This window comes from Homalodisca vitripennis, chromosome 5 (assembly GCF_021130785.1).
Source record: "Homalodisca vitripennis isolate AUS2020 chromosome 5, UT_GWSS_2.1, whole genome shotgun sequence".
Classification (NCBI taxonomy): domain Eukaryota; kingdom Metazoa; phylum Arthropoda; class Insecta; order Hemiptera; family Cicadellidae; genus Homalodisca; species Homalodisca vitripennis.
Window position 1 is genome coordinate 176,808,129 of NC_060211.1, and position 27,027 is coordinate 176,835,155.

Below are 27,027 nucleotides of genomic sequence, written 5' to 3' on the forward strand. Positions count from 1 at the left end.
TGAAGACATAATGTTAAGGTGCTGAAGACAATGCTGCAAAAATGGCTTGTAGAGAGTTCAGTTTACGCGATGTATAAGTTCCTGGCCCACTGCTCAGCTTGAATGACTATCAAACATTTTTTATGCTTATGATTTTTGTACATTAATTATTGTAATGTTTATTGACACCAATTCTGTACTCAATGTTCCAGAATAAAGCCTTCTGGTTGTGATTTTATTGCAATTTTCAAAAGCCAATTGTTTATACAGTGCACTACTTTAAACAGTTTATGTTAATTAACACCTTTCTACCTCCAGTTTACAATATTCACTGATCTAAACCCGAATATCACTTGTTAGAAATCCATGCTCTCGTAATAGGGATTGTAGGCAGTTTTTGTTGACTTCAAACAATTGTTTCCTTTTGATATATGCAATAAAATTAGTACAGGCATCTACGTTGTTAAACGTATTAAATGGGTAGGCTCTCTGGAAGCGGCAAAAATAGCCTACTATGCGCTAATAGAGTCTCACATTAGGTATGGCCTTATAGTCTGGGGAACCTCCCAAGGAAACCTCAAGAGAGTTCAGGTACTCCCTCCAAAAGAAGGCAGTCAGGACCCTTGCAAACCTTGAGCCACTACAAACTTGCAGACAGGCCTACCAGACCCTAGGCATACTTACAGTACCTGCACTTTACATTTATGAAGCCATCTTGCACGTAGATAAACTACATCTGCAGACTCACATGGACCTCCATAATTACCCCACACGCCATGCCTCAAGGCTCACCCTACCTCAACACAGAACAGCTTTATACGAGAAGAAACCTTCATACATTGGCCGGAAATTTAAAAACCTTCTACCAGACTACCTCCGCAGCCTGACAGGAAACAGACTAAAGAACCTACTTCGAGAGTTTTTGCTGAAGAGACCTGTATACACCATTGAAGAGTTCCTGGAATCTGCTAACACTGGAACCACGTGATTTTAAAAATTGAAGCATAAACCTCCTAAACTCACAATGATGACACTATTAAACTGTAATTATCTAACTTTGCATTATGTATTATATTTTGACAAATTACTGTACTTAATGTTCACGTAATAAAGACATTTTGATTTGATTTGATCTAAAAGACAATACACTCTTTAATGAGGACAAATACTTACATTTACATGTACAGTGCATTATCAAAAATCCTATTGTTGAAAACATCCTCGCAAAATAATCCCATTGAAAATATAGATTATACCATGTACCATAAATGGTTATCAGTATTTCAGAAGTTGATTCAAGGCATCAAAATAATAAAAAAAATCATGCTTATACTAAAGGATACACATATCGTCTGTGCAAAATATAAATACAGTAGCTTGAACCATTGTAATTAAAAATATTTTTTACAAAATACATAAGGGATATACAGATAGACAAAAAAGAATTTTTTTAAACATATACATAATTTGATTTTGTTTTTATTTTGATGCTCTGACTCAATTATTGAAATATACAAATGATGCAGCTAACATGGGAATGATCGATTCAATGCAAATGTTAAGTTTAGCTCTAATTCACCTTCTTCTTACTTGCAGCATCTGAAATCTGATGCTATCACAGACTTGAATACTGAAATCTGGAGTCATGTTCCTCTGACGGGACTCAAAAATAGTCGGTTACGAAGAATGAAGCTCAAAACAAATTTTTTACATTGTTTTGACATCAGAAACACCTAGACTACAGAATGTAGTGCAATCTAGGTAGAGGCATTCTCATTGTCTCATCAGGTGCACAATTGAGTGCACTACAATGTTAACTGAAACAATCCCAAAAAACAGTGGAGCATCCAAGTCTTCTACACATAATGCAGCTATGGTAGGAAGGGTTGATTCAATATAAATGTTGAGTTTAGCTTCAGTTTATCTTCCTCTTACGTCAGCATCTGAAATCTGATGCGGTTGCAGACTTGAGAGTTCGTTTGGAGCTACTTCGTTCGTTATTAAACTGTGCAAATCCAAAGTTAAAAGTTATTACATAAAAAAGAAGAAGAAGAAACACTTCTTTATTGAGGCGAAATTAGGACCATATGGTCCTTTCTTAGAATCAAGAATCAAGAACTTTATTTTCCATTAAGTAAACAAGTCACAATAGGCATCGTCAAGAACCTTACGTTTAACCTCTTAAAAAAAAATATTAATAATGCAAATTAAGGCTTATTAACTAAAACTTACACTCACAGTATTCCATTCACTCTTCCACTCACACAGTCACGACTCAAAGAGTAGTCCCGCCGCCCGCCACGATCATCCGGTCCAGGTATCTTCGTCTCAGCTCCACCACATACAGAGTGTAACACTTAAAATATGCCTTTTATGGAGTGTACAGAATATTTCTTTGCTGTTCTGCTCTGGTTATCATCCACTCTGAGTACAGATGATGCTTCTGGCCAAAAGCTACTATCGCTAGATTAAGATTGTGTTGCAGTCAATTATTTATTAAGTTCTAAGTATAATTTTAGAAAGGTGAAGTTGAAAACATTAAGACTGTCAAGAGGAGTAAGGGGCAACACAAATAAAACACACAGTGGCAACATGTAAGGCATTGTATTACCTCAGATTCCAAGCTCAGTAACAATACAGAACACCGTGGTACTGCGGTTGAATAGTGTGTGTAATGTAATCTAGAGATGCTCGTCAAGGTATCAGATTCGTGTTACAGAACTCCACTATCACAGTAACTTCAACAGGAATACATTCCCGAGTCCTGGGCTCAGGATATAATTGATTTACGAAGCTCTATATTTCATTTCACACACTGTTAGTATGCTACAGCTGCTAAGTGTACAAGCAACTAAGCTAGTCTACACAGCACAGCGATCTTCAGTTACTTCCTCTCAGGAAAGTATTATAATTAACTTACAGTTAGTTAATTGTGCGTTTATTCTACCTTTTTTACATTTAGCTCTATGTTTTTACAGCTTGACTGTCACATTTCACAGATATTTGACATAAACATTTACTTCTAATTTGATTCTAATGTTGTCAAATCAACGGTTTGCTTGATTTAATCCACAGACGTACAGTTATAAGCTTTTCAACGTCTAACGTTGATACAATATGAAATAAATAAGTATTACGGTAATGTGATGGTAAAAGTACTTTTACAAGTTGTGCGAGTCATTAAAATACACGGTTTGTGTCCAACCTGGAAATCTGAGAAATTGCAGATAACAGCTGTTTGCTGAAGTGTTACAAGTTCCACACTCGCAGTTAATTTGAATGCCACACTTTTGGTACACGTAACATAAATATTCAATCTTACAATACATCACAACATATAAAGTTTGCAATTCGTTTGAGGCAACATCTTCATTTTGTTATCAATCTTAATATTTAATCAGTATAATGATTAAATTAAAAGTTTTTTAGAAACTGGCAGCAAAACCTTTTAAGAAGGAACGAATAACTGAGTTAAATATTCAAGTTGTAAAGTTAGATTAATCTTTTTCTGTATAGATCCAGTCAGCGTACCGCTAGTGTAGAAAAAAGAGGCTATCCTGGTGAAAATTCAGACTATCATTAAAACCCATAGTTAATTTTCTATTTTAAAAACAACACACATAATTTTGTATTATTTCCAACAAGTTAAAACCAGTATTTACGGTACATATTCATCCTACATGCAGTTGAACATAGTATAAAATAGTTAGTACAATGTTTTCAATTGTTTTTGACTTTATACATTGTATATCAACATACATATATTGAATAAAGAATGATTTTATTTGGTATGATTTGAAAATAGAAGTTTGATTGTTCAGACTTACGAGAATAAAAATATAATGAACAAAATTTACCATTTCACTTTATTTAAACAATGACAAATTAGTTTTCTGGATTTTTTTAACGAGAGATAACAATTTTATTTTGACAAATACAATTTGAGTGAAGGAATCAATAAAAATCTCTCTTTGAAATATTTTAAAACTACACTCTAAAAATGTCAACCCCATGTAATAAAAAAGGAGTTTATGTTTAATATTAGCTGTAATTTGTAAACTAATAGTATGAAAATGTGATTGAAAATATAATTAGCATTGAAAATTTTGTATTTAAAATAATGCATGAATTAAAATTTTAATTAGTTATTTTAAGTTTTTTTTTAACAATTATAATTGACTATACTGATATATTCTTTGTTCTCATGTCTGAATTTTAATTTCATATTTTACTTTTAAAATGATATGTTATCAAAATGATATGTTTATTGACACCTGCAGTAGACTTTTAGCTTCATAACTTTGGAGCTTCAATTAGCCCCACTTATTGTAATGAAAGTGTAAAAATTACCTTAAATCTTTTTACTATTAGGATTTTAAAATTCAATAAATAATAAAATAAATATTATATTTCTCTATTAAATTGTGAAAATTATACTTTTTCATAAATCTGTATTAAAAGCCTTGCTTTAACCAGGCTCTTACTTAGACTGGTTTTTTTGCGGACAATTTTAACAATTCACATTCAATTGTTTCTTAACCAGTAAGATTATTTTAAGCCTCTGAATTTCAATTAAAATTACTTGATTGTAGGTGTAGGTGAGTTATTCTTCTAGTGCAATATTGTTGTAAATTTGGTCAACCTTATAAAAAGATGCTTTAATACTACTCTAAATACCAGTTGCCTACAGAGCTAATGTATTTAGTAAATTCAAATCATGAAAAGTGATAAGATAATGCACAAAATAAAATAAATAATTCAAAATATTGTTTTATAAAAATTAATGGCTTTAAAGTGAGAAATGCAACAAGTTTTTGTCGTTTTCTAGAATGTAACATATCTGTAGAAAACAACAACAGTAAGGTAACTTCCTATTATGTTGCCTGTCTATTATTTTTAGTTTAATTTTTTGGCAGTAGAGTACTGGTCCAATGCCATTTCATCTTAAAAAATAAAAAATATGGAATAAAACGCATAACATTGGATTATAATTACATTTAAATACACTGTATTGGTACCAAAAAATATATGATTGTTGCTAGAGATCTTATTGAAAATTACTTTTCTATTTATTTAAAATGTAAGTCTATTAATCCAACTTGCAAAACTAATATTTTGACACAAAAGCAAGGTGTCATGTGCGGCTGGATTCGGAAACATCGGATTGTGTTGGAAATCACCTAGCTCGTTGTGGTGTAGATATGTATTGAATGCAAAGAAATACTATATTCTTTGTTTAATTTAAATTTCATTGTTAAAATCTTATATTTCAAAATTCAACACAAGACTTTATCCAGAAATGTGTGTTACTTAAATTATTCATGAAGTTGAACTAAAGTGTACTAAATATCTAAATATTTTGTTATTAAATTGAGATTTAATTTATCAACTGCATGTACATTTCAGTATAAAATAGATAATCCTTAACTTTAAGAAATTGACTTATTTTCTGCACATTCATTATTTAATGAGGTTTTTATTTCAATTTGTAACAAAATATTGATTATTTAAGATTATGCTGGTTAAGATGATGCTTTGTACATCAATGTGTCAAATTAAACGTTGAATCTACAACAATAACATTTGTTCAGTAAAGTGGGCTTTTAAACACATCCAGTACGATTAGCACAAGATGTTGAGACGATTCAGTAACTTTTCATACATGTAAAACTAAATGTGTTGAGTACGAGATATTGTAGAGATTGAAACACAACAGCCACCACTGGAAAATGCTATCGAGCTCCGTAAAAGACTTTTTGAGACGAGTATTGAACAATACTTTTCATCAGCATCAAAAATCTTTTAAAAGATTATCTGACATATCATAGTCTAGTAATTTTCTTCCATAAGGAAACGTCACACTGTTTTATAATTCATTTTGGTATTAAAATAAGCTGTTTCAAATAACTGTCAGCACAAAATAAGGAATCCAACAATTTATACAGGGAAAGAATTGTTTACGTGGAGAAAGTAATGTTTGGGAGAGGGAAATAAGCTGGCAGCTATGAGGGAAAAGATGACTTTAACAGACTTCAGCTGTACTGGAAAGTAACCGATTATCAAACAGAGTGATGAAAATAATAATAAATGTTAACCACTTTATAAACTTAAAATTATATGCAATATCATTTTAAGTGTGTTGTTTACTTTTTCTATTTTTTATAAACAATTTAATATATTGCATAGGAGGAATCCAGATGAGAATACCAACAATTACGTATCAGTCTTTCTTGTATATCCATAAAGTATTTGTTATTTCTGTTAATATGTATAAATAATAAAACCTCTAATAATGAAAGTAGCTATTAACCGTTCATAATAGCCAATAAGAAACTTTCCTCATTAAATAATTTGAAATGTGCAGAAAAAATCCTTGATGAAAAATTGAATTTTGTTGCCATTGTATTAGAATAGTGGTACAAAACAATTTGAATTACATTTTTGCAGTTAATTATCAAACATTTACCGTCCTCAGTTCAGTAAACATCAAAGTGAAACACGTGGTTAAGGAAGCTCTATATGAGAAACAACCATTTACATAGAGGTCACTTTGAACTTTCCGTTTGATGAAAGTCCAATAAATGTCGTCTCAGATGTTGAAATATTACAATATCGAATAGCAGATTTTTGATAGTGTACATTAGTGGCTTAGCATTACTTAGAGTTATCGAAGCAGACTGTAAACACCACATCCTTGTATAGAAATATAAGAAGATTGTGTTAAACAATTATTATAACAACATTCTCTAATTTCTAAAAGGACATGTTTCCCTACGTAAGGAAAATTACAAAAATACTTTATACAATAAAGTTTTTAAAGATCACGGTGAATGATATACAACAAGCCATATTAATAATACTATTTCTTTTTTGTAAACCGGTATACAATAGATCTATTTAAAAATGTATGAAAATACAATCTTTGAATTAAAATTCTCAAACAAGATCTGTTATTATTTACATTTAAAATACTCTAAAATATAATAATACTTATATCACTAACTTACCCTAGCCTCTTTAAACTTTATTCAGTGACTTGTACTTAAGTATTGTCTATTTGGAAGATATAGTCGAGCTAGCGCTGTTCGTAACAATGGTGACATGTTCTCTGTAGAGTTTCTCAAATAAAACACTCCTTTATAATAATAATTTGATCTATATCACATTTCAAAGTTGAAGTATTTGCGTTACACATTAGTTTCAACGTAAGAACAAATCACCACAACATTTAAACAAGTAGGTGGGGTGTGAAATAGCAATTCACCATTCCTTTCCTTTTGTCCGAGTGTGGCAGACGTATGAGAATGTAGGAGAGCAAGAGAATGTACATTCAGACTTAGAGTTAGAGTCTGCGAGCAGTGTTTCAAAATTCCTGTCGGCCAAAGTATTTCCGTTACTATTAAGAACTGTCCACGTTCCTGTACAAGCAACTTCTCTCACTCTGCTTTTTAAATTCTCTTGGTAAATTTATATTCTTCGGAAAACAGTTCTTGTTACTTTTTATAATTTTGAAAGTAACATACACATTGTTTAAATGGTATTCTTTCTACACCAGTGGGAATTTAATTTATTGTATCAAACCTTCTAAGGGGAAATGGTTAAAACCTATTTGTAAATTTTATCACCTCTTCAGAAACTTAACTCGTGACCTTTCCGTTTCAGCCTTATCCCTACTCTACTAGTAAGTTTTGAAAAAATGTTCCTTAAAATTGTTTTAATCGGTTTTGTGCAAAACTCTCTATTAATTCTAGCCATAGATGCCAATATGCTGATTAGATATTTCATTGAACACACCCAATACTCCCAGAACATTAAAATTGATCTATGCCCTCTGAAAAAAGCTACTCTGGATATTGACTGACTATGGTGCTGATTTTTTCACTCCTACCGATAGCTATCTCATAAAACTGTTACAGCAATTTACTGATATAATAAAACAACATTGAATAAATTTGTTCCAGCTATACATTGAATCAAAGTTCTGCGCCATATGTATTTATCTTTACAAATCCAACAATAAGTCTTTCTCTCTCAAACTACTTCATTCAAAATCTATGAAATTATTGTTTTGCACGTTGAAAATAGTCCTAACGCTTTTTAAGCTTCCAAATTAGTGCTTTGACAGAGTTTGTTTTACTTTTCAATGTGGGAAGAGTCAACAACTGATGGCATGTTTATCTAAGCAACTCTGCAGTTTGGATATTAATTTTTGATCAGTAGGAATCTGTATTTATTGGTTCTTATAACACAGAATTACATTATTTTCGTAATAAGTAAATTTCAAGCTATGAGTTTTTCAATTTAATAACTTTTAAAAGGCTGAGATATATTACACATAAACCTTCAATGTCTTCTACATGACTTAGCCAATAGATAAAAGAGAATATTGCCAAGTCAGGGTGGTTTTTAAGAACCAATCATGTCGTTATTCTGCCACAAACGTCAGAAAGGAATGGTGCAGTTTGACGAGCTGAACACAGCTAACTATTGCACATAATGCACATACTTTTATTGTCAGTTGCGATATTGTGGGCAAAGCCCGCGAAGCTTCTACAGCACACATTATTGTCATAACAATTAATTACGTCTAACCTACTATATAATAATTACATTTACGACCTTAGCTATAGATTTGTTTCAGTATAAACTGTGTATATTTATACATATTGTATAAACACTAGTGTATATATCGTAAAAGTGGAAACGATACGATATACACATTAACGTTTATACGCACTAATATAAGTTCTCTAAGTTAGTTGAGCTTTCATAGTAATCTGCTTTGTCAAAAATCATAATCAGAACAGACAACCTAAAAATAATAACTTTCAAAGGCTTTTAGAATATATACTGCACTACACAAGAGCAGATCCAGCGGAGTGGACCCGCTGCTCACAATTGTCTAAGTGACGATATGCTGTTAGGTAGAAGAATATATCTCCAGGTGATATTGGAGGAACATAATCTTTTGTCCAAAATATATGACCTCTACATACAAACACGAAAGACTTTAAGGAGCAGTTTTATACTTACTATCGATTATTTACACTTCTTGATTGTATAGGTTTATCTTTAAATCATGTTTCTTCATACGTTCCAAGACTACAGTTATCATTACTCATACAAATATATCTGGATATTTTAAAGATATTTATACCTATTCAAATCAAAATGTTAAATAAACATTAATAAAGTCCTGCAGCAAGTCAAGCATTAAAAATTAGGAAGTTACAGAAAGTTTGTAATCACAGTATTCATTCAGACGTACAAGTTTTCTTCTTTTTTGCTTACAGCTCTGAATTTTGGACGTATTTAGTAATTATATGTTAATCAACAAGATTTTTCTATAGGATTAACTTATATTATTACGCCACATTACGTAACTGTATTCCAACATCAAAATTTTATGTCCAACTAAGTTCAATATAGAAACATTGCATAGCTTAGAAAAGCTAACCTAACTTAAAACGGTAAGTTAAAGTTAAATAAAAATGAGTAACATCAATGACCAAGATAAAAATTTATTTCCTGATACTAAACATAAATTCATTTTCTCTTTATATGCCCAACTTAAAGGTAATATTTCTTTACTTTACCAAAATATATAGTGAGTGGCATATATGATAAATTTTACATTTCTACCATTATGTAATACATTTTATAATATTGTGGGGAAGGTACAGCCATTGTGACATTAGATTCTTTGATAAATAATACAAATTGACTGATACATTTTCCTCCCCTAAAACAAAAATTGGGAGTCTTATTAAGCAGAATCAACTCAGTCCAAAAAAATAGGCTTATGATTTTATTAATAGTATTAGCACAAATAAAATGATTTTCATAATATCTTCTGTTTGAGTAACTGTACGACAATATAAAACCTGTAAAGAGGTCACGATTACTGATTATCAATGTTTTTAATTTTAAATGCTTGACTTGCCAATATTTGATCAAACATCAGTTGTATTGAAAGTAACGGAATTAACATTTCCAACTGGGTAGAATTAGTCTAATAGTGATGATGCACGAGTCAAAAAGATCAGAAAACAGAATTTTCACGATGTGAACAGGACATGCTTAGTAGTATGATATGCACGAGTACGACTAATTATCACTAATTCTTCCATAGTAAAGTTTTAAAATTCATGTTAACATTATTGGAATTTGTCTCAAGGATGTTGAAATAGATTTCTTTCACACCTGCGGTGTACAAATACAATTTGAACATTGTGTTCAGTTATTTTTCAGAATATAATGCCATCTGTTGCTCTATCCAAGGTACATATTTTGGTACGTATGCGTACACCCCTGGGAGGTGGGGATGGGCACACTTAATGCCCCAGCTGACTATGCCCCCCACAAACCAGCGGTTGGGGTGATCTTCCATCGGACAAAGCAAAGGGCCACCAGAGTCTCCCTGAAAACATATTACAGTATCGTTAAGTAAAAGTAACAGTTCTTTAACGATTTTGTAGGTACTTAAAATTATGTTATTTTAATGCTATTTTTTCAGATACAGGTTTGTAGAGTTTAGATATATACAATTTTTATGCAAAAAAGTTATTTTTAGTGCCTTTAAAAATTTTTTAAATATTTTTCACTGTCATTCATATTTGTGTTTTAATCACACAAACAAAGCTAATTGTCTATTTGTGGGTCGGATATTTCCATGGTACAATGAACACTAGAAATAAAACGATAAAATACTCCACGCCCGTCCTGGACATACAACAACGCAGTAGCTGTCTGCACTGTGTGCCTACAGTGAACTCACCGAGGTACAAACACTCATGACAGAGGGCCAAGGAAGTGCTGGCATCTAGTAGAAAACGCCAGAACTACTTGTGTAACGTGCAGTGTTCATAGAAATGCTTCTTACTCAATATTACGTCAACAGAATAAAACAGAAACGACACGTGATATTACGTCAGTAGCTCACTTTTACGCAATTGCTATAAACGTAATATTACGTCAAAAACCATGAGTTGGTTATTTTCCATCCAAGTATTTTACAAGGTTCAACATTTCTAGCAGCAATTTCTGAGAAACATGAATTTATTATGGATTTATGGTTTTGACTTAAATTATATTCTATTTCAACCACAACTTCCAAGCTTCTTTCCATATAATTGTATATTGTTCGCTGAGTATTATAATCTGAGACTAATTCCTGTGACTAATTCTAATAGAAGTTGTAAATGTGGAGCACTGTCAGTGGGTGTTTTTATGTTTCATTCTTGTCTTTTTAGCAGTTGTATCACCAACTTTCTAATTCGGCCAAATTATATTTTAGCAATAAATCAGAATTTGTACGGTATTAGTTTAGGATTTTGTAGTTGTAAGAATTCTACCAATTTCTATTTAACCTTGATTTCTTTTTTTCTCTATTTTCCCACTGTATAATTCTTGAGCACAACATGAATCATTTATTTCATTTTACTGGTACCTATCATACTTTCAAATGACTATGAAAAGCTACGATAAACTATGAATATTTTCTGTTGAACTTAAATAGGGGTTGAGAAAAATTAGTTTAAATTTCATAACAAGAGAGCCAACCCATGATCTTGTACTCCAGAAGAGTACCAAATGAGTCCATGGTATACCAAAGTAGCCTCGGTGCAAATCAAAGTTTCAACAGAAACCAACCTGACAAGCATCCTTTCCGCCCTCAGCGTAGCCAGCGCAGATCATCCCTTGGGTGACGTTCAGTTCCCGATGTTCAAGCCAAGTGTTACACAGCTCTCGGTTCAAAATCGGAACTTGCACCTCATTCACAGCCGCTTCGTATCTGGAAACTGTACTTGAAATGGTTAATTTCATACTGACGCAGTATGCTAATTATGTTTACAGGAGATGAAAATACGGCATAGTTTATGACTTTATTTTTCTCTTGTTAAAGGTATATAGTGCCTTAGATAGAATATATATATACATTACGAGAAGTAGTTATTGTCATTGAAGTTCCTTCTGAATTGCAGTGAATATTTTGTATTTTTATCCTGTAATATTTTTTGTTATTAATTAAAATTGAAAGTATTAAAAAATGTACATGACGAACAACAATCAATTATTACATAAAATGTAATTGAGTCACAATTCAATTGCTAAAATCTGCAACAGTCAATTTGTCTTATAATTGCATTATGTCAGTTTTTGGTACCACAAATGTTCTTTAAGGCTAGAATAGTGATTCAACAATGATTATGAATGTAGTAGCATTAATAGTAACATTAATAGACAATTTTTTAGTTTGGTTGTTTATAACCAATACCACATGTTAAAATGTCATAGATTGAGCTCAGTCTGCTTAAAAATTTGCTTATTTTATGATTTACTCGTTGCAACTGTGATTACCCATAATGCAAACATATTCGTTAATGCTCAGCCAAATACCATGGAAAGCCATACACCATAATTGCACTCTTATCTTGTCTGTATAGAGATAAACTGATATGGCGGAGTACCGAAGGACCCAAAAAAATGCAACAAAGCTTTACCAACCAATCCCACCACATATTATTTTTTTAAATGTCATAAGATTAAGCTCAGCCTGTTTGCAGATTTGTTTATTTTATGATTTTCTTGTTGCGACCCAAAAGACGAATGTAAAAAATATTCACTAACGCTCAGCCAAATGCAGCATTATCGAACTTGATGTTTCTTGATCAAGAAATGAAGCTTTAAATAAAATCTGATTGTTTTCGAGATATCGTGCGGTCAGACAGACAAATGAAATTGTCCAGCCCCTTGGCTTTGCTAATGCTCAGCCAACAAGAATAAGTAGCTTGTAATTGATGCTCACCATCACTATCCTCCCGTTTTCCCCAACCAATCACAGTACACATGGTCTTTTCCTTCAACCTATAGTTGGCACTGGGCAGACACACTGGCAACAGGTGTTCATGGAACGTCACTCTAGAAGACAACTGTGTAAAAAGAATGAAATATGCAGTGTTTACAAAATATGTAAGAATTTGAACGAGCTGATGTCTTATAAAACTAAAACAACTCTGTAAGTAAAAAATTAAAATAATCCTAAAGTGTCTGTAATTAACAACAAAGTATCTTGTTTCTTGTTTTTGCATATTAGTTGACCAATTTTGTTCTGCCAAATTTAATTAATTAAGAAAAAGGATAACAGTTCACAAAAGAGAATGTACAGATTATACAGAAACAATATTTAGTAAACAGCGTTTATGACAGTTGTCATAACGCAACTATAGTTTCAACTTCTGGTGATGCATCTTCCGCCATCATTAAGTATTAAAAGTGAGGATTATCCATCTGTTAGAAAGTTTTAAACTGATAATGACTCCAGATGGATAATCCTCATTTTTAATACCTACTTATTGACGCCAGAAGATGACTCACCAGAAGTCGAAACTATAGTTGCGTTATCATTACTGTTTGACGAAGGTATCTGTTAATGTTAATAATCAATTCACAGTTCAGGACTATAATAATATGGAAAATAATTGACATTTAAATATAATGAACAAAAAAATTTTAATAAGCTGTTATAATGTATCAGAATTATACATTCTTTTAAATAAGCAGGAAATATTTTGCTAACAAAATCTAAATACAGTAAACTTCCGTTAATCCGGCACGGATAGGACTTGAGGCATGCCAAATTATTAAATATACTGGATTATTGGATACACATCAGAGAAATAATGTAGACATGATAAATAAACAAACAATCACAGTAAAACACGTTTTTATTATTCAAATATAACTTTCAGGTAGTCCTTGTTATATGTGGATCTATAAGAACTATTTTTTTAACGGTCTATTTACAGTGTGTAGTGTACACATTACAACAATTTGGCGTAACAAGGTCAAGGTCACGTTCATTCCGGTTCATCATAGTCCCGGTTTCTCAAGCTTCTTCACTATGTCAAGCACTTTGAGTCAAAGTAAGAGTCAAGTGTTTTCATTGTGAAGACATGTACTTTAGTGTCCATGTTTCTAGTTATTTACAACCAATCATTTACAAACTTTACAGAATAACTGTACTGCAAAAGTTATTATACTAAAATTAAATAGCACACTAAGAGAATAACAACTAAGTGCGAATTATAACAAGACGACACAACGGAAACCGGTTACACAGGCTCACAGCTGACAGCCATGGTCAGTCATGTGACTCGAGTCTAATCGATATCACCCAAAGACTGAAGTCGGCCAAAAATGAAGCCTTCAAGCCCACATAAATGTTGTGTACACCACGAACAGAAAAAAATCATTGTTGCATATAAATGATTGATGTTTTGCATTGTTCAGGAAAATGTTACTTTTTCCAAAAGACATGCAGATTACCAAGCGTGCCAAACTATAGAATGCTGGATTAATAGAATTTTACTATAACAGCACTAAGCTGTGAAGTTGAGTAAAATAATAAATATGTTTTGTCTACCTGAAACAATGCCACGTCGTTGTCATGAGCGACACCTTGGTTATACATGGGATGAGGTATAACCCGTTTCACCTTCATCTTCTGCCCGAAGTACGAATGAGCGTCCCTTCTTGTGATTCCAAGCTGGATTGTCCATCCTGACAGGTCGCCCTGGGTGAAACTGAAAAAGTACGTAACAATACGTTTGATACGTATACGTACGAAAAAGTACGTAAAAAATTCTTTTTTTAAAATTACAGGTAAGACGAGATCACATTGTTAGAATCAAACCATAACTATTTAACCAGCCACACCATAACATAATCTGTATTATTATGATAAAATAAGGAGGCCAACAAGTAATTTTTTTAAATATAATTTTAAATTATTTTTTAAATGTACAACTAAGCATTTAATAAAAGTCACTCAACTCATTTGAAGAAGTTTTTGCGTGAATTTAATTTTTATATAAAAAATTGCCATGGTTACATCAAATGTCTAACCATCTAAAAACTTAAAACGAAACTGTGTCCATAGCCTAGAACCCTACTTATTTTTATAGTAGTACAAAAACCTGAAATAGTAACTAATGTTTTTGAAGAGAAGACACAAAGAAACTACTCTTCTGCAAAACAAACCAGTGTATTTATATTTTGTTAGGGAAAAAAGTTTTAAAAGGCTCGATCAATTGCTTTTGGTAAAGTGTACACGTTACATTTACCAATAATATCATATATGGTACACAAGTGTACCAGTAACTAATATACAGTGTGAGTTAAAAGTATGGATATACTTGTTTAGTATTTGGTGGATAAACATGGAGGGATGGAACTCGGGACACCTTTCTAAGAAATAAAAGTGAACTTTTTAGTCACTGTTACAACTTTGCCCATTTCTCCAAAATAGGGGGGGGGGGCTTAAAATTGTTATATGTAAAGACGCATTAAGTGACATTTAAAAGGTCTTGATACAAAAAGAAAAGCGAAAACTAGAGCTTTCTATCTCAATCCAGTACAAAATACTTTTAACTTACACTGTATATAGTGAATCAAGAAATTTTGAATTGAATATGATATTTTATAGTATAGTATATAGTATAGATTGTATAATGATGATTTTCATTGTAACTACTCTTCCCTTATTTGAACGAGCTTTGGCCATGTAGGTGGTCGCTATTCCAAATGAAAAGTTGGAAATCAGTTTGATGAATTAATCAAGCAGCTAGTTCTCCGACTTTATATGCAGGTTAAGTATAAGATAATATTTAAGTATGAATTCTATACAAAGTAGAAAAATATACTTTGAATTAGTGCTTGGTTAACTAGCAATACTATTGTCAATATACTCATTTATCGTGTCTTGAGCACAAATTACTAGAATTATGTATAGATATGAGTTAAATCTATTATCAGGAGAATCATTAATATGTTTTGCTCTACAACTGAACAGATACATATTGAAAAGGACCCTTACTTGCCAACACAGTGGGACGCGGTAAGGACCCATTGGTCTGAGATCAACACTCCTGCGCAGTAGAAGATTTGCTCCGGACCTCCTAGAAGAGCCGCCAGGAACGGCCAGTCTCCAGGGCTGGACTCAAAGCCGCCGACTATCCTAGTCTGTTTCTTCTCTTGGTACATTTGATGTCGTACACCACACGCTTGAAACACCAAAATATTGTGAAATATACTTAATCAAGATTATATGACACTGAACATCATTAAGGACAGTCCAGATATTTAGATCAGGCCCTGGATTTTTTCGAGCATCATCTAGGATGGTCATGGGTCACTCTTTTTTCCAGCCTTAACAGTATAGTTGCAAAACATTGGTATAACATCCACATAACTTAAAAAAGTATTATTGGTAATCCAAAACTGCGGATTGTAGTGTTAAAGGAACAATTTACATTTGACTTATTTATCAGGCAACTAACTCTAAACCTGTGTAGTAAATATTAAAGCACGCAAATTTGTAATTAAAGAGTTGGGTTTTATTATGGAAGTAATAAAATAGCAATTTATTAAGATTTTGCAATAAAAACCAGTGTATTCTATTTTTATTACAAAAATCCATTAAGAACCCTTAACATATTATATTTAGTGCCACTGTTTTGGTGTTAATACTCAGTGTGGAGGTATGATAGTTGGAGTTAAATATTTACAAGTATCCCAGATTATGTCAAGAAAAATACACACTCTAATTTAAAATAAGTAAGAGTTTTATGTCAACGTTTTTGTCTTTTCATCCATGTAAGGTCATATGTAAGCATATCATAAATAAGGTTAATGGAAAGCAGATTATAGTGAAAGATCAATGGTCAATTTTATTGCTTATGAGGTTGAAAGGCCAGTTTAAAAATTCCTCATTTACAACAAGTAATAAAGTGTACTTCTTATAAAAAGTACCACTTTTTCTATTAATGTGCTGTAGTGTGTACAGAGCTGCTCTCAGCTTTGGCAGGCCCCAGAAAAGGTATTCGTCCGTGCTTATCATGTCTGGCCAACGTGCCGTTACACCGCTTTCATCCCCTCCCCTCCAACTTGCTACCCCCAGTCAACCACCATCACCACACAGATATGAAATTCACTACTGAGGGTTTGAACGTGATCGTAATGGTTTTAAAAGCAATAGTCACACTTTCTTCGAAATTGTGATGAACAATTTAATTTACAAATTTAGTCAAAAAAAAGCATTACAGTTATTAGATTAAGTTATCTCGTCCGTCGACGTGGTCCCTTCAAATAGACGGGTGGTGTGGAGCGGCTCAGGCCAGGACCCTGATAAAATTGTCAGGAAAAACCGTTCTAAGTATAGGCCAGAGTGTGTTTACAGGTGTGATTGTAAGCATCATAAATAAATTTTGAAAACATTCCTTCTTATACAGTATGTCAAAAAGGTCTGGAAACGGTCTTCCAAATCGAACGATTAAAACGTTAATGAGTGCAAGTGCATATCTTAGCACTCCCATCACTTGCAAACACGGTTGATTAGATATAGGGGGTGCAAGAGCATATCTAGCACCCTCCACTAGCACACACGGTTGATTAGATATAGGGGGTGCAAGAGCATATCTAGCACCCTCCACTAGCACACACGGTTGATTAGATATAGGGGGTGCAAGAGCATATCTAGCACCCTCCACTAGCACACACGGTTGATTAGATATAGGGGGTGCAAGAGCATATCTAGCACCCTCCACTAGTACACATGGTTCATTCCTCTTTCCTCCAGTGTAGCACACATGGTTTATAGCTACACTGATGACAGTGTCACTCAGTAGCTCGAATTCCGGCTCTGTCCTACTCTGTCATTTAAAGGAATTTTAAACAAAAGATTTGTTCTACTGTCATTGGTTCAATTATTGTTCCCATTACATTCGCAAAGCTCTCATATCTCCTAGAATAAGAGTTCCTTCAAAAGGGTGTGACGGGGACTTTTCCAAAAATGATACAGTTTTTTTTCTAGTAAACCAGTTTGCAAAAATACTTTACTCCATACGAAACTTTTACTTCAGTTTCGTTTCTGTAAATTATCATTTAACTATAATAATGTACATTTAAAATTGGAATATTATTATCATATTTATACTTACCAAAATTTGAACAAGCCAACTCAATAGGTGCATAATTTTCAGTGTTACAATCTCTTAGTTCTTTGAGGAGGTTAGGATGTCTCTTTGGCACAGTGTACCTCTTGAGGGGATGGCTTGTGTACTTTATCGTAAGCTTCGTCCCTGGAGCTGATCCCTTGATTGCCAGATTACTTGCATTTACTTTCCTACAAACAAAATTATGTTAGGAAAGTCAAATAGAAAATATTCCAACAACTGCTAATGTGTGATATAATACAGTGAAAAGGGTATATTGATACATAAAATCAAATTCTTCACATAATAGATGCTTTAGCATAAAGAACTTTTTAGTTTCTAAAACTGCAGCACTTAATATAGGTGCAACACTATGAGATTATCATAAAAAACGATTCACTGATAGATTTCAATTCGCTTTCCTGAAAATAGGAATGGTAATGCATCCTGTGTTCATTATCTATTGGATCAAATTTCAAATGTTCATTGGCTCTAATAAGTGAACACAGATTCATCCTGGGTTAATATGAACCAACAAGGGCGTTGCCAAGGGGGGGGGGGCATGGAGGGGCGGCTGCCCCCCTAGAGATTCTAAAAAAAAGTTACCAAATGTAAAGCAACCAAAGTCCTAAGTCTTTGACTTGACTGGTCTTTGAAGTGGTCGAGAAGTTCACAAAAAAGCCTCGAAAATTGTGTTTTAATTAACCAGATCAAAAAAGAATCTGTCCACCACTATTATACTTTTCTCATTTTCCATATCAGTTTGCCCCCCTGGGCCATCAGCTAGTGACGCCCCTGTCAACTAACATTTTAAATGTTTCAAATCATCTGGTTGAGGATAGTGAAATTGTGTCAAATATTAAGTTTCTAAACAATTTGTTTCTCATATTAATGTTGAAAGAAGCATAACTTAAGTAATACATCTATCTGTCAATCATTATTAATATAGACATAGTAATCATATAGGCTACAGGTAAGGTTCTTTTACAATATTTAAGATTTAAAATAGAAGAAAAAGAATATGTAACTACTAAATTATACAAGTAAATGCATGAAAACATATATTGTGGGAAAGACTGGGGGTCTCAAGCTCCACCTCCCCCCAATTTTGAAAGGCAAACATTAAAATTGCACCTAGAAGGTTTTTTAAGCTACAGCACTTTATGAGGTCTTAAAGCTCAAAATTTTCCAGGGAGAAGATTCCTGATCCCCAATTTCTAGAAGGTACACCAACCTGTGTGTCAGCCCCCGAAATATTTTTCTATATACACCACTGTCTTGCAGAGTTAATATAAATTAAATCAGACTGAAAGTTCAGTTTAGATATATTTCTCTATTTTATAATTTTTTAAATATACTCAGAACTAACCTGTATCCTAGCATAGAACAAATAGCCTTCGGAGAAATCTGTGGGTCCCAAGTGGTCATGCAAGCTGGTTTCCAACTTTGTAAAATTGGCTGGAAAACTTCCAGCTTCCCTTTGCTTTCATCTCCCATTTTCTCACTCAGTCTTACTGCAATACAGGAGCACATTTAGAGTAACATAATATTAAACTGTAACAGAAATTTTGTAGTGAAAATTAAATATTTTGGATGTTCCAAAAACTAAACTTAGGCACCCTCTTATTTTATTACACTTAGCAATAGTACACTTCTAGAAAAATTACATCATTAATTCTATTTTAAAGCGTGTCTTCTAATAAATGTATTTTTTTAAATAGCAGAAGTCTAATCCATGACATCACACAACATGGTGGTGTAAACGAAAAGTAGAAACAAATTACTCGATCTAAATACTAGATAGTATTAGCATTTTCTCTAAATAAAGTGAATAACAAAATGCTATGAATGAGGTAGAAACTACTTGAGCGTGTTTGGATTAATTGAATAATTTATTACAGTAGAATATTCTCTTCTGGAGTATTTATTCTGTTTTCATATCGCAACTTGTTTTCCCCCCTTCACTAACCAATCATGTATTGAGCAACATGTGATTCACTCATGTTCATGCACATTGCCAAAGAGTCTAGGATTTAGCTTTTTTATACGCAATCCAAAGTGCCGATAAGAGGTGGAAGTCTAAAAAGTGTCTGCTATAATAACTTATAGATTTTGCGGAATGAAATTCAAAATTTTATTCAGTGATGCAAATGCGATCCATTGCAATATGAAAAGTTTAACAGGCAGTTGAACTCAATTATGAAATCTTCAGCTACCCCAATTTGAAATCCTGAATCAGTGACCGACCGCATGCAAAAAATCTCCATTTTTATCCTGGTTTATCCGTGGCTCCTCCACGTGTCTCTTCTCTGTCAAGCGAAAATTTGTGAGTTAGAAATTAACACTGTCGTCCTAAAACTTTAATAGTTCTTTACCAGTGACCTATGGTAAAGAGATCATAGTACCACTGCTACCACTACTACCACCTACCACTGCTCATAGTAGATCTTTTGCTCGTGGACTTTGATGAACATTACCATGTTGTTAACTGGCACAAAAGTCAAGTCTCTGTAGCATACTCTACACTCCAGAGAATAGAGTAAAATACTACAGGTAAGTAGCACATCCTAACTTTTATTCACATCAAATTAGAGATAATATTACAGCATCTGGAAAAAAAGTAAATTCTACCATGGTATTATTCACTCAAAACAAAAAATATTCTTTAAAACTGATATAAAAAACAATTTTTCACTTTTTATTCACATTACCTGATATCATATTGCGGCTGTGTATATGCTTGTTTTTTAAAGTAGTATAAAAATACCCTAAAACTGAATAATTAATTTGTAACATTCATATATGATGGTTAAGAATGTTACTTTAAAAAAGTAAACGTCATATAATACAATCTTAACACGTTATATGTAATGCATTTGATCTTTGTTTATTCTCTGTGCTTCTATTTTATACATGCATGTGCTCACACTTATAGTACAAACGTGCAGTTGTGAGTGTACATACAAATATATGTACGTGAAAAATCCCACACATTGCATAGTGCTGCTGTACCAGTCGCAAAGTTACATACTTATTTTTAAAATAAAAATAAATTATTAATCAATCTGCATAAAATACAGTGTTATATAATTATTCTCCATAGAAATAGTCTGTGATTGTTTCAATGTAATCTGTGATAATAATTATAATAAATTTAAGTTTTGGTTTAGAATGTGCACACTGAACTTTAAACTAATTATGGATCAATAATTATGATATACTATCAGTCATATGATCATTACCTATAATTTGCCATTTTTCTACATATCTCACTAAAATACTGTTCATAGTGGGTAATGAGAATCTTACGAAAAATCTATTACAAAATCGTAAGAGATTGCCATCACTATCTTATGAGCACCTTAATTAATACAAGTTATACACAAATAGCAGTGCAGTCAGAATAAAGTGCATAATTGTGTAACATTTGTATCATAAGTGCATAGATGCCCTCCTAAAATAGCATTCATAATCTGGATCTTTGGTCATCATCAGGTGTTGTTTATAGTACAGGAAGGCTGTAAATGTCCTTATTTAGAGAGCAAATCAAATACCTTCAAAATTTCACTGACGCTAAACATTATTTTGTTGCAAAACCGTAACTAGCTTGTGGAGAACGAATCTGATTGAAGAACACACTACACCAAGGGGGTACGAATAAATCCAAATATAAATAGATTGGATAGGCCTAATTAAAACCAAAGTGGCCAAAACCAAAGTAATAAACGTTTAACTGATGTATTTCAAACAGGTTGGTTTGCTGTTGTATTTTTTTTTTTTTGAAGGTTTTTGGTTGAGGTTTTAATCCCTCTCACCTCCTCCCCCCCCTTAATTATGCCCCTGATTTCTTGATAACTCCAAGAGTTTCACTGTTATATATTATGTACATAAGTAGAATGGACTTTTTGTTCGACCTACAAGCCCAATGTACTGGCTAATTCTTCTATTTCATAAGTGTCAAACATTTTCTCGTCTCACAAGATAGAGACGTTCTGAGACTTTTTCTAGTTTTGAAGTCTATCACTCATTTTGGGTGTTTCCAAATTCTTTCTTTCATTCAGATTATAGGCCATAAGAGTCAGCTGTAGAGCTTAAATGTCCTTGAGTTGTACCGATAAGAACAATGTTAAAATTCAAACCCTCTTATACACTCATTTTTAATCGAGGAACTATGGGTCTGTCTTGTTTTAAAGATTTTATTTACCACACATTTTTTATAGTTGTTCTAGTATTATACAGGCATATTAGAAAATTTATGCTGCAGTTATTATAGAAATTCTTATTTTTGTCTATTGAAATTTGTTAAAAAAGTAATGGCTACAGATTGGCACAAAACACACTGGTTATGGCTGTGATGATTACATTTGTTATATATATTCTAGATAAGTGAAACATATTTTATAGAAAGTTCCAAGTTAGTAAATTTATATTTGCAAAATTTTAAAACTCACTGATTACCCACAACCTCAAATGAGTGGAAAAAGTTTGTGAAATGCTTTTGTTTTAATGTTGAGTTTCAAAAAAGATAGCATATAACTACTACATAGTCATAGTAACAGCATTTGAAAGTAGTTAAAATTAAAAAATATTAAACATTAATCTTGGGTATTAAACTAAAAATAACAGCCAAAGTTTTGAGATTGGTGCTGGTTGTGACAATGAATTCTTGACAATGCGATAAACCAACTCATTACAATGAACGTGTAAAGATCACGAGATTATGAATGCTTCTTTACACACAAGAACAATCATTTTATCAATAAAAAACCAATGATATGATAAAACAAAATCCAACACATGCTGTATAAATAATATGTGCGCTGGCAGCTTGTGCCCAACAGTGCAGAACGAACATATTCTGTTTTACCTATGTGAGATATTCTTGTTGAACCAGAAATGATGTTTACCTTACAGCGAATTAATTCCAGAATAAACTTTTCCAGCCACCGAATCCTGCAAGTTTATTATAAAAATGAATTCTAAGTTCTAAAACCAATATCATTTTGGAGGATCAAGGTAAGCGGCTTCATGGATAAAAGCAATTGTATTTTATAACGATAACAGATTATTTTTCACATTAATGTTTTTGTGAATTAATGTTGGCAATTATGAAATATGCCATAGAACTGCAAAAGTTCTAATAATTTTGTTAGCAAAATATATATTTTTTATTTACACTAAGAAAAGGTTTTTCGATGTTGTGTAAAAATTAAAATAAGATATACCGAATACAACAAACTGTTTAGGAGATTCTTTTAAATTTTCCACATTTGTTAAAGAAATATAAACCTGTTTTGCAAAAAATCTTTAGACCAGAAAGGAGAGCACTTCCCTTAAAATACTGTTTGCATGATTTAAAAGAGAGGTTGTAGTTTTCAAACTCAACTAAAACTAAAGGATCTGTAATTACAGTACACTTTGTAATAAATCTGTGAAAACTATGAATTTTCAAAACACATTTTTGATAAAAATAATTGAGTTCAATAAATAGATATTATCCAGATTCTTCGAACCTTGATAGTAAATATTTTGTGTTCAACAAAGGTTATCTGATACCCGAATCATTGTGTACTTAGACTAAAGCTTGTGTTGTTTAAAATTGACAATACATGTTGGTGTTGTTTCATAACTTTTGTACACTATTTTGTAATCTGTCACTTTCATCAGGTATCATTTGCTCCAAACTTTGTTATCTTGATTCATTTAATCTTTAGCCTTCTATCACAGTGTAGTTCTGGAGTATTATCTTAAGACTAAACTATAACTGATTTGGAGAGCAATCCATGGTGTTTAGTGTAAACGATTATTTTCTTAATAATAAAAATAATGGTATTTTATTGTTGTAAAGACTTTTATAAATCATTGACAAAGTCATGGTTACAATACAATTTTCATACCAAGTCAGTACATAACCAAAATGAAAAAATAGAGTAAATGAAATCCCAAACAAAAATGTAAACATTCTTATAATACAACATTAGAGCAAAAAGAAACACTTACTAACATATTAACGAGTATATACAATTGTTTAAAAAAAAAATAATAATATGGCCCTCAATAAAACCATGTATTCAACACAAAATCATCGAGTTAGGAAAATTCAAATTTGAGATTCACAACTTTAAAAATAAACACAAGTTCTTCTGCTTAGTATAATTTTATTTATTGAGTTTTGTTAAGTAACAGTTCACTTTTATTTAAAATTAACATTACTTAAAAAAAACTCTTCTAGACTATAACAGGGGTTTTTCGAAAGCCAACAATAACATTTATTTTTAAATATCTTTACGTCTAATTGATTTTTAGCCTCTAATTGATATATGATCGATCCAATCTAATTAACTATCTATATAAATACTTAAAAATTTACCAGCATTCATTGAGTTATTGTTTGAAATATATTTATGGGATTTAAGGGTAAAAAGCATATTTTGGATTTTTTCATGGCTGAAGGAAAATCCATTAGAACCAACCACAGTTTTGCATCCTGCATGGTCTCATGAGCCAATATTTCTAGTTCGTCAAGCTTATAATTTGTATTTACAAAAGTGTTATCATCTGAATATAATTTTATTTTACATTCTACAGAAAAGGGTAAATCATTAATATAAATTAAAAAAAGAAAAGGACCTAAAACTGACCCTTGTGGGACACCCACTCCATATGAACTTCTGATGACAACGGTACATTAACAGAGACTAACTGTTTACGATTTCTTTAATAAGATTCTAAGAAACTTATTGAGCATCCTGACAATCTATAATGAGATAAATTAATTAAAAGATCAGGATGGCTGACTCAGAGAAACGCCTTTTGAAGATCACATAATTGACTTGAGCATAGGTTTTGTTTTCAAAGGCTTGATAAATTTGTCTCAAGTTGTACATGGCATTTGTTGTAGATCTTTCTTTTCTAAAGCCAAAATATAATCTATTAAGCAGATCTTAGTTTTTTTAAATAAATTACTTGTTCATAAACTATTATTTCAAATACTTTAGATAAAACTGGTAAAAAAGAGATAGAACGATAACTATCAGAATGATTTTTTTACCCTTTTTATAAATTGGACAAACCTACGATATTTTAAGTTGGTCAGGAAAAACCCCTTTATTCAAAAGGACATTTAAGGACACTCACTGCAGTTTCGTTCGTCTTGGCCCCAAGGACAGTCTCTGACACCGTCACACATGTGCGTCTGGTCCATACATGTCCTGGACCCACAGTGTATCTCTCCTGTTTCACACAAAACAAGAATCAAATCAAATCATTCATTGCCATCGATCATCAATATGAAATAAGCATAGTCAAGCACAATGTTCATTTGAGTAACAATAATACAGTCCAACACGCATTTTTTCAATAATTATAATAAAAATAAGTAAAACTAGCCTAAGTTAGATTACATAATAAGTTATCTATTTTAAAAACTTATATTTACATCACAATTTAAAAATCTTAAATACTACTACAAAATGGATTATTTTGAAACTATATACGATCATTAATTTAAGCATATGCTCAGGTTACAGAAGGTGGCATGAGCATGTTTTGTTTTCAAATGATATATGAACCTGTCTAACTAAGTCATCAAATGCATCCAATGTGAATTTCCCTTGTCTAAAGCCATATTGATTTGAATTCAGCAAATTATGTTCCTCCAGCACACAGCACATTCCAGTAGAATCACTTCATAAAATCAAACCATATGTGATCTGTAATTGAAATAACCCAAAGTAAATTACCCTCAAACATTCCACAGAGACAATCTCTCTTAATTTCCATAGCAAACAACTGACAAGAAAAATCGATTTGCAGAGATTTTCAATACGGTCAGACCAAGTTAGTTTAGAGGTCAATAAAAATTCTTAACAGTTTCACCAATCTTACAGCATTTTGAGTCTGATTTAAACTATTTTAAATATTTTTAGTTTTGTTTTAATTGAAGTGGAGTTAGATGGAAGAAACCCAATTTATTGACTCAGTTTGGGCTATATGTATAATAACCTGTAAATCTGATAGATTTTTATTACTTGAGAAAAGAGAGGTATCATCAGCTTAAATGATTGAATTAACACTTAAATTCCTAGGCAAGTCATTAATTAGAACTGTAAAGAAAAAAGGATCTAAAACAGACCCTTGGGGAACTCCTAGATCCACATATTGAAGATACAAGTAGACCCCTTTACAGCTAACCAACCGACAATTACATTAAGGTATTGAATATGAGGGTAGAGAGAGAATAATACTGTTTACCTTTAGCACACTCATGGCAATCAAGCTCGTCCGTTTGGTCCTCACAGTCAACATGTCCATCACATTTCCAGTCTGATGGGATGCAGCGTTTTTGGTCACATTGGAATCCAGTCAGGCACACTGACATCAACATTCATCTCATTAATCTCTTTAATATCATTTTAACAGTTCTATTTCAACAATTTAAAATTAATCTCAACTGCACCTTATAATAATATTTAATAAAAACAAACAAACAAACAACTACATCAAACACGGACGTAGCCAGTGAGTGGGTCCAACGGGTCCAGACTCCCAAATTTTAAATTTTTTCATTTACTTTTTTAGTAATCGATTATTATTTTTGAAATTATTCAGTATTATTGACATATACTGCTGAAAGATCGTTCTCAACAAAGAAACAGGTCAAGAACTTTGTAAGGAACAAAATGGTGCTTTACTCTCTGTCCACTACGGGAAAAATATCAGTTGTCTGGACCCCCCCATATATTTCCTGACTACTTTCTTTATACCAAACAACACAAAATAAAATGACTAAATATGATCTTGTCTATAGCATAAAGGTTAATTTTTGCAAGTAATATAATTAAAATATATGTACAGGATAAATATATCAAAAATTAAAAAATACTGTTATAAAATTATTTGAGTTGTAATATTAAGGTGTGTATATAATTAAGTATAGTAATAATAGTCTCTGTTGTGTGGTTATTATTAAGGACTCAATGGCGTATACAGAATTTGAGTTTGAGGAGGCCAACTTATTATCTTGTTTTTCAAGAGGGGAGGAGGGCTAGATCGA

General features: G+C 32.1%; 1 protein-coding gene across 1 annotated transcript in view; it reads right to left on the reverse strand.

Annotated features, from left to right (window-relative positions):
• Positions 1-2,566: 2,566 nt before the first annotated feature.
• Positions 2,567-27,027, reverse strand: part of LOC124363224 (atrial natriuretic peptide-converting enzyme-like) — a 78,687-nt gene continuing 54,226 nt past the window's right edge. The window contains exons 10-18 of the mRNA XM_046818390.1: positions 26,226-26,345; positions 25,110-25,205; positions 19,342-19,486; positions 17,979-18,163; positions 15,857-16,043; positions 14,405-14,564; positions 12,788-12,911; positions 11,632-11,780; positions 2,567-10,399 (exon numbers count right to left, since the gene is read on the reverse strand). Of these exons, the coding sequence (XP_046674346.1) occupies positions 10,220-10,399; positions 11,632-11,780; positions 12,788-12,911; positions 14,405-14,564; positions 15,857-16,043; positions 17,979-18,163; positions 19,342-19,486; positions 25,110-25,205; positions 26,226-26,345 (1,346 nt within the window). The 3' untranslated portion in view covers positions 2,567-10,219. The remainder of the gene's footprint in view (positions 10,400-11,631; positions 11,781-12,787; positions 12,912-14,404; positions 14,565-15,856; positions 16,044-17,978; positions 18,164-19,341; positions 19,487-25,109; positions 25,206-26,225; positions 26,346-27,027) is intronic.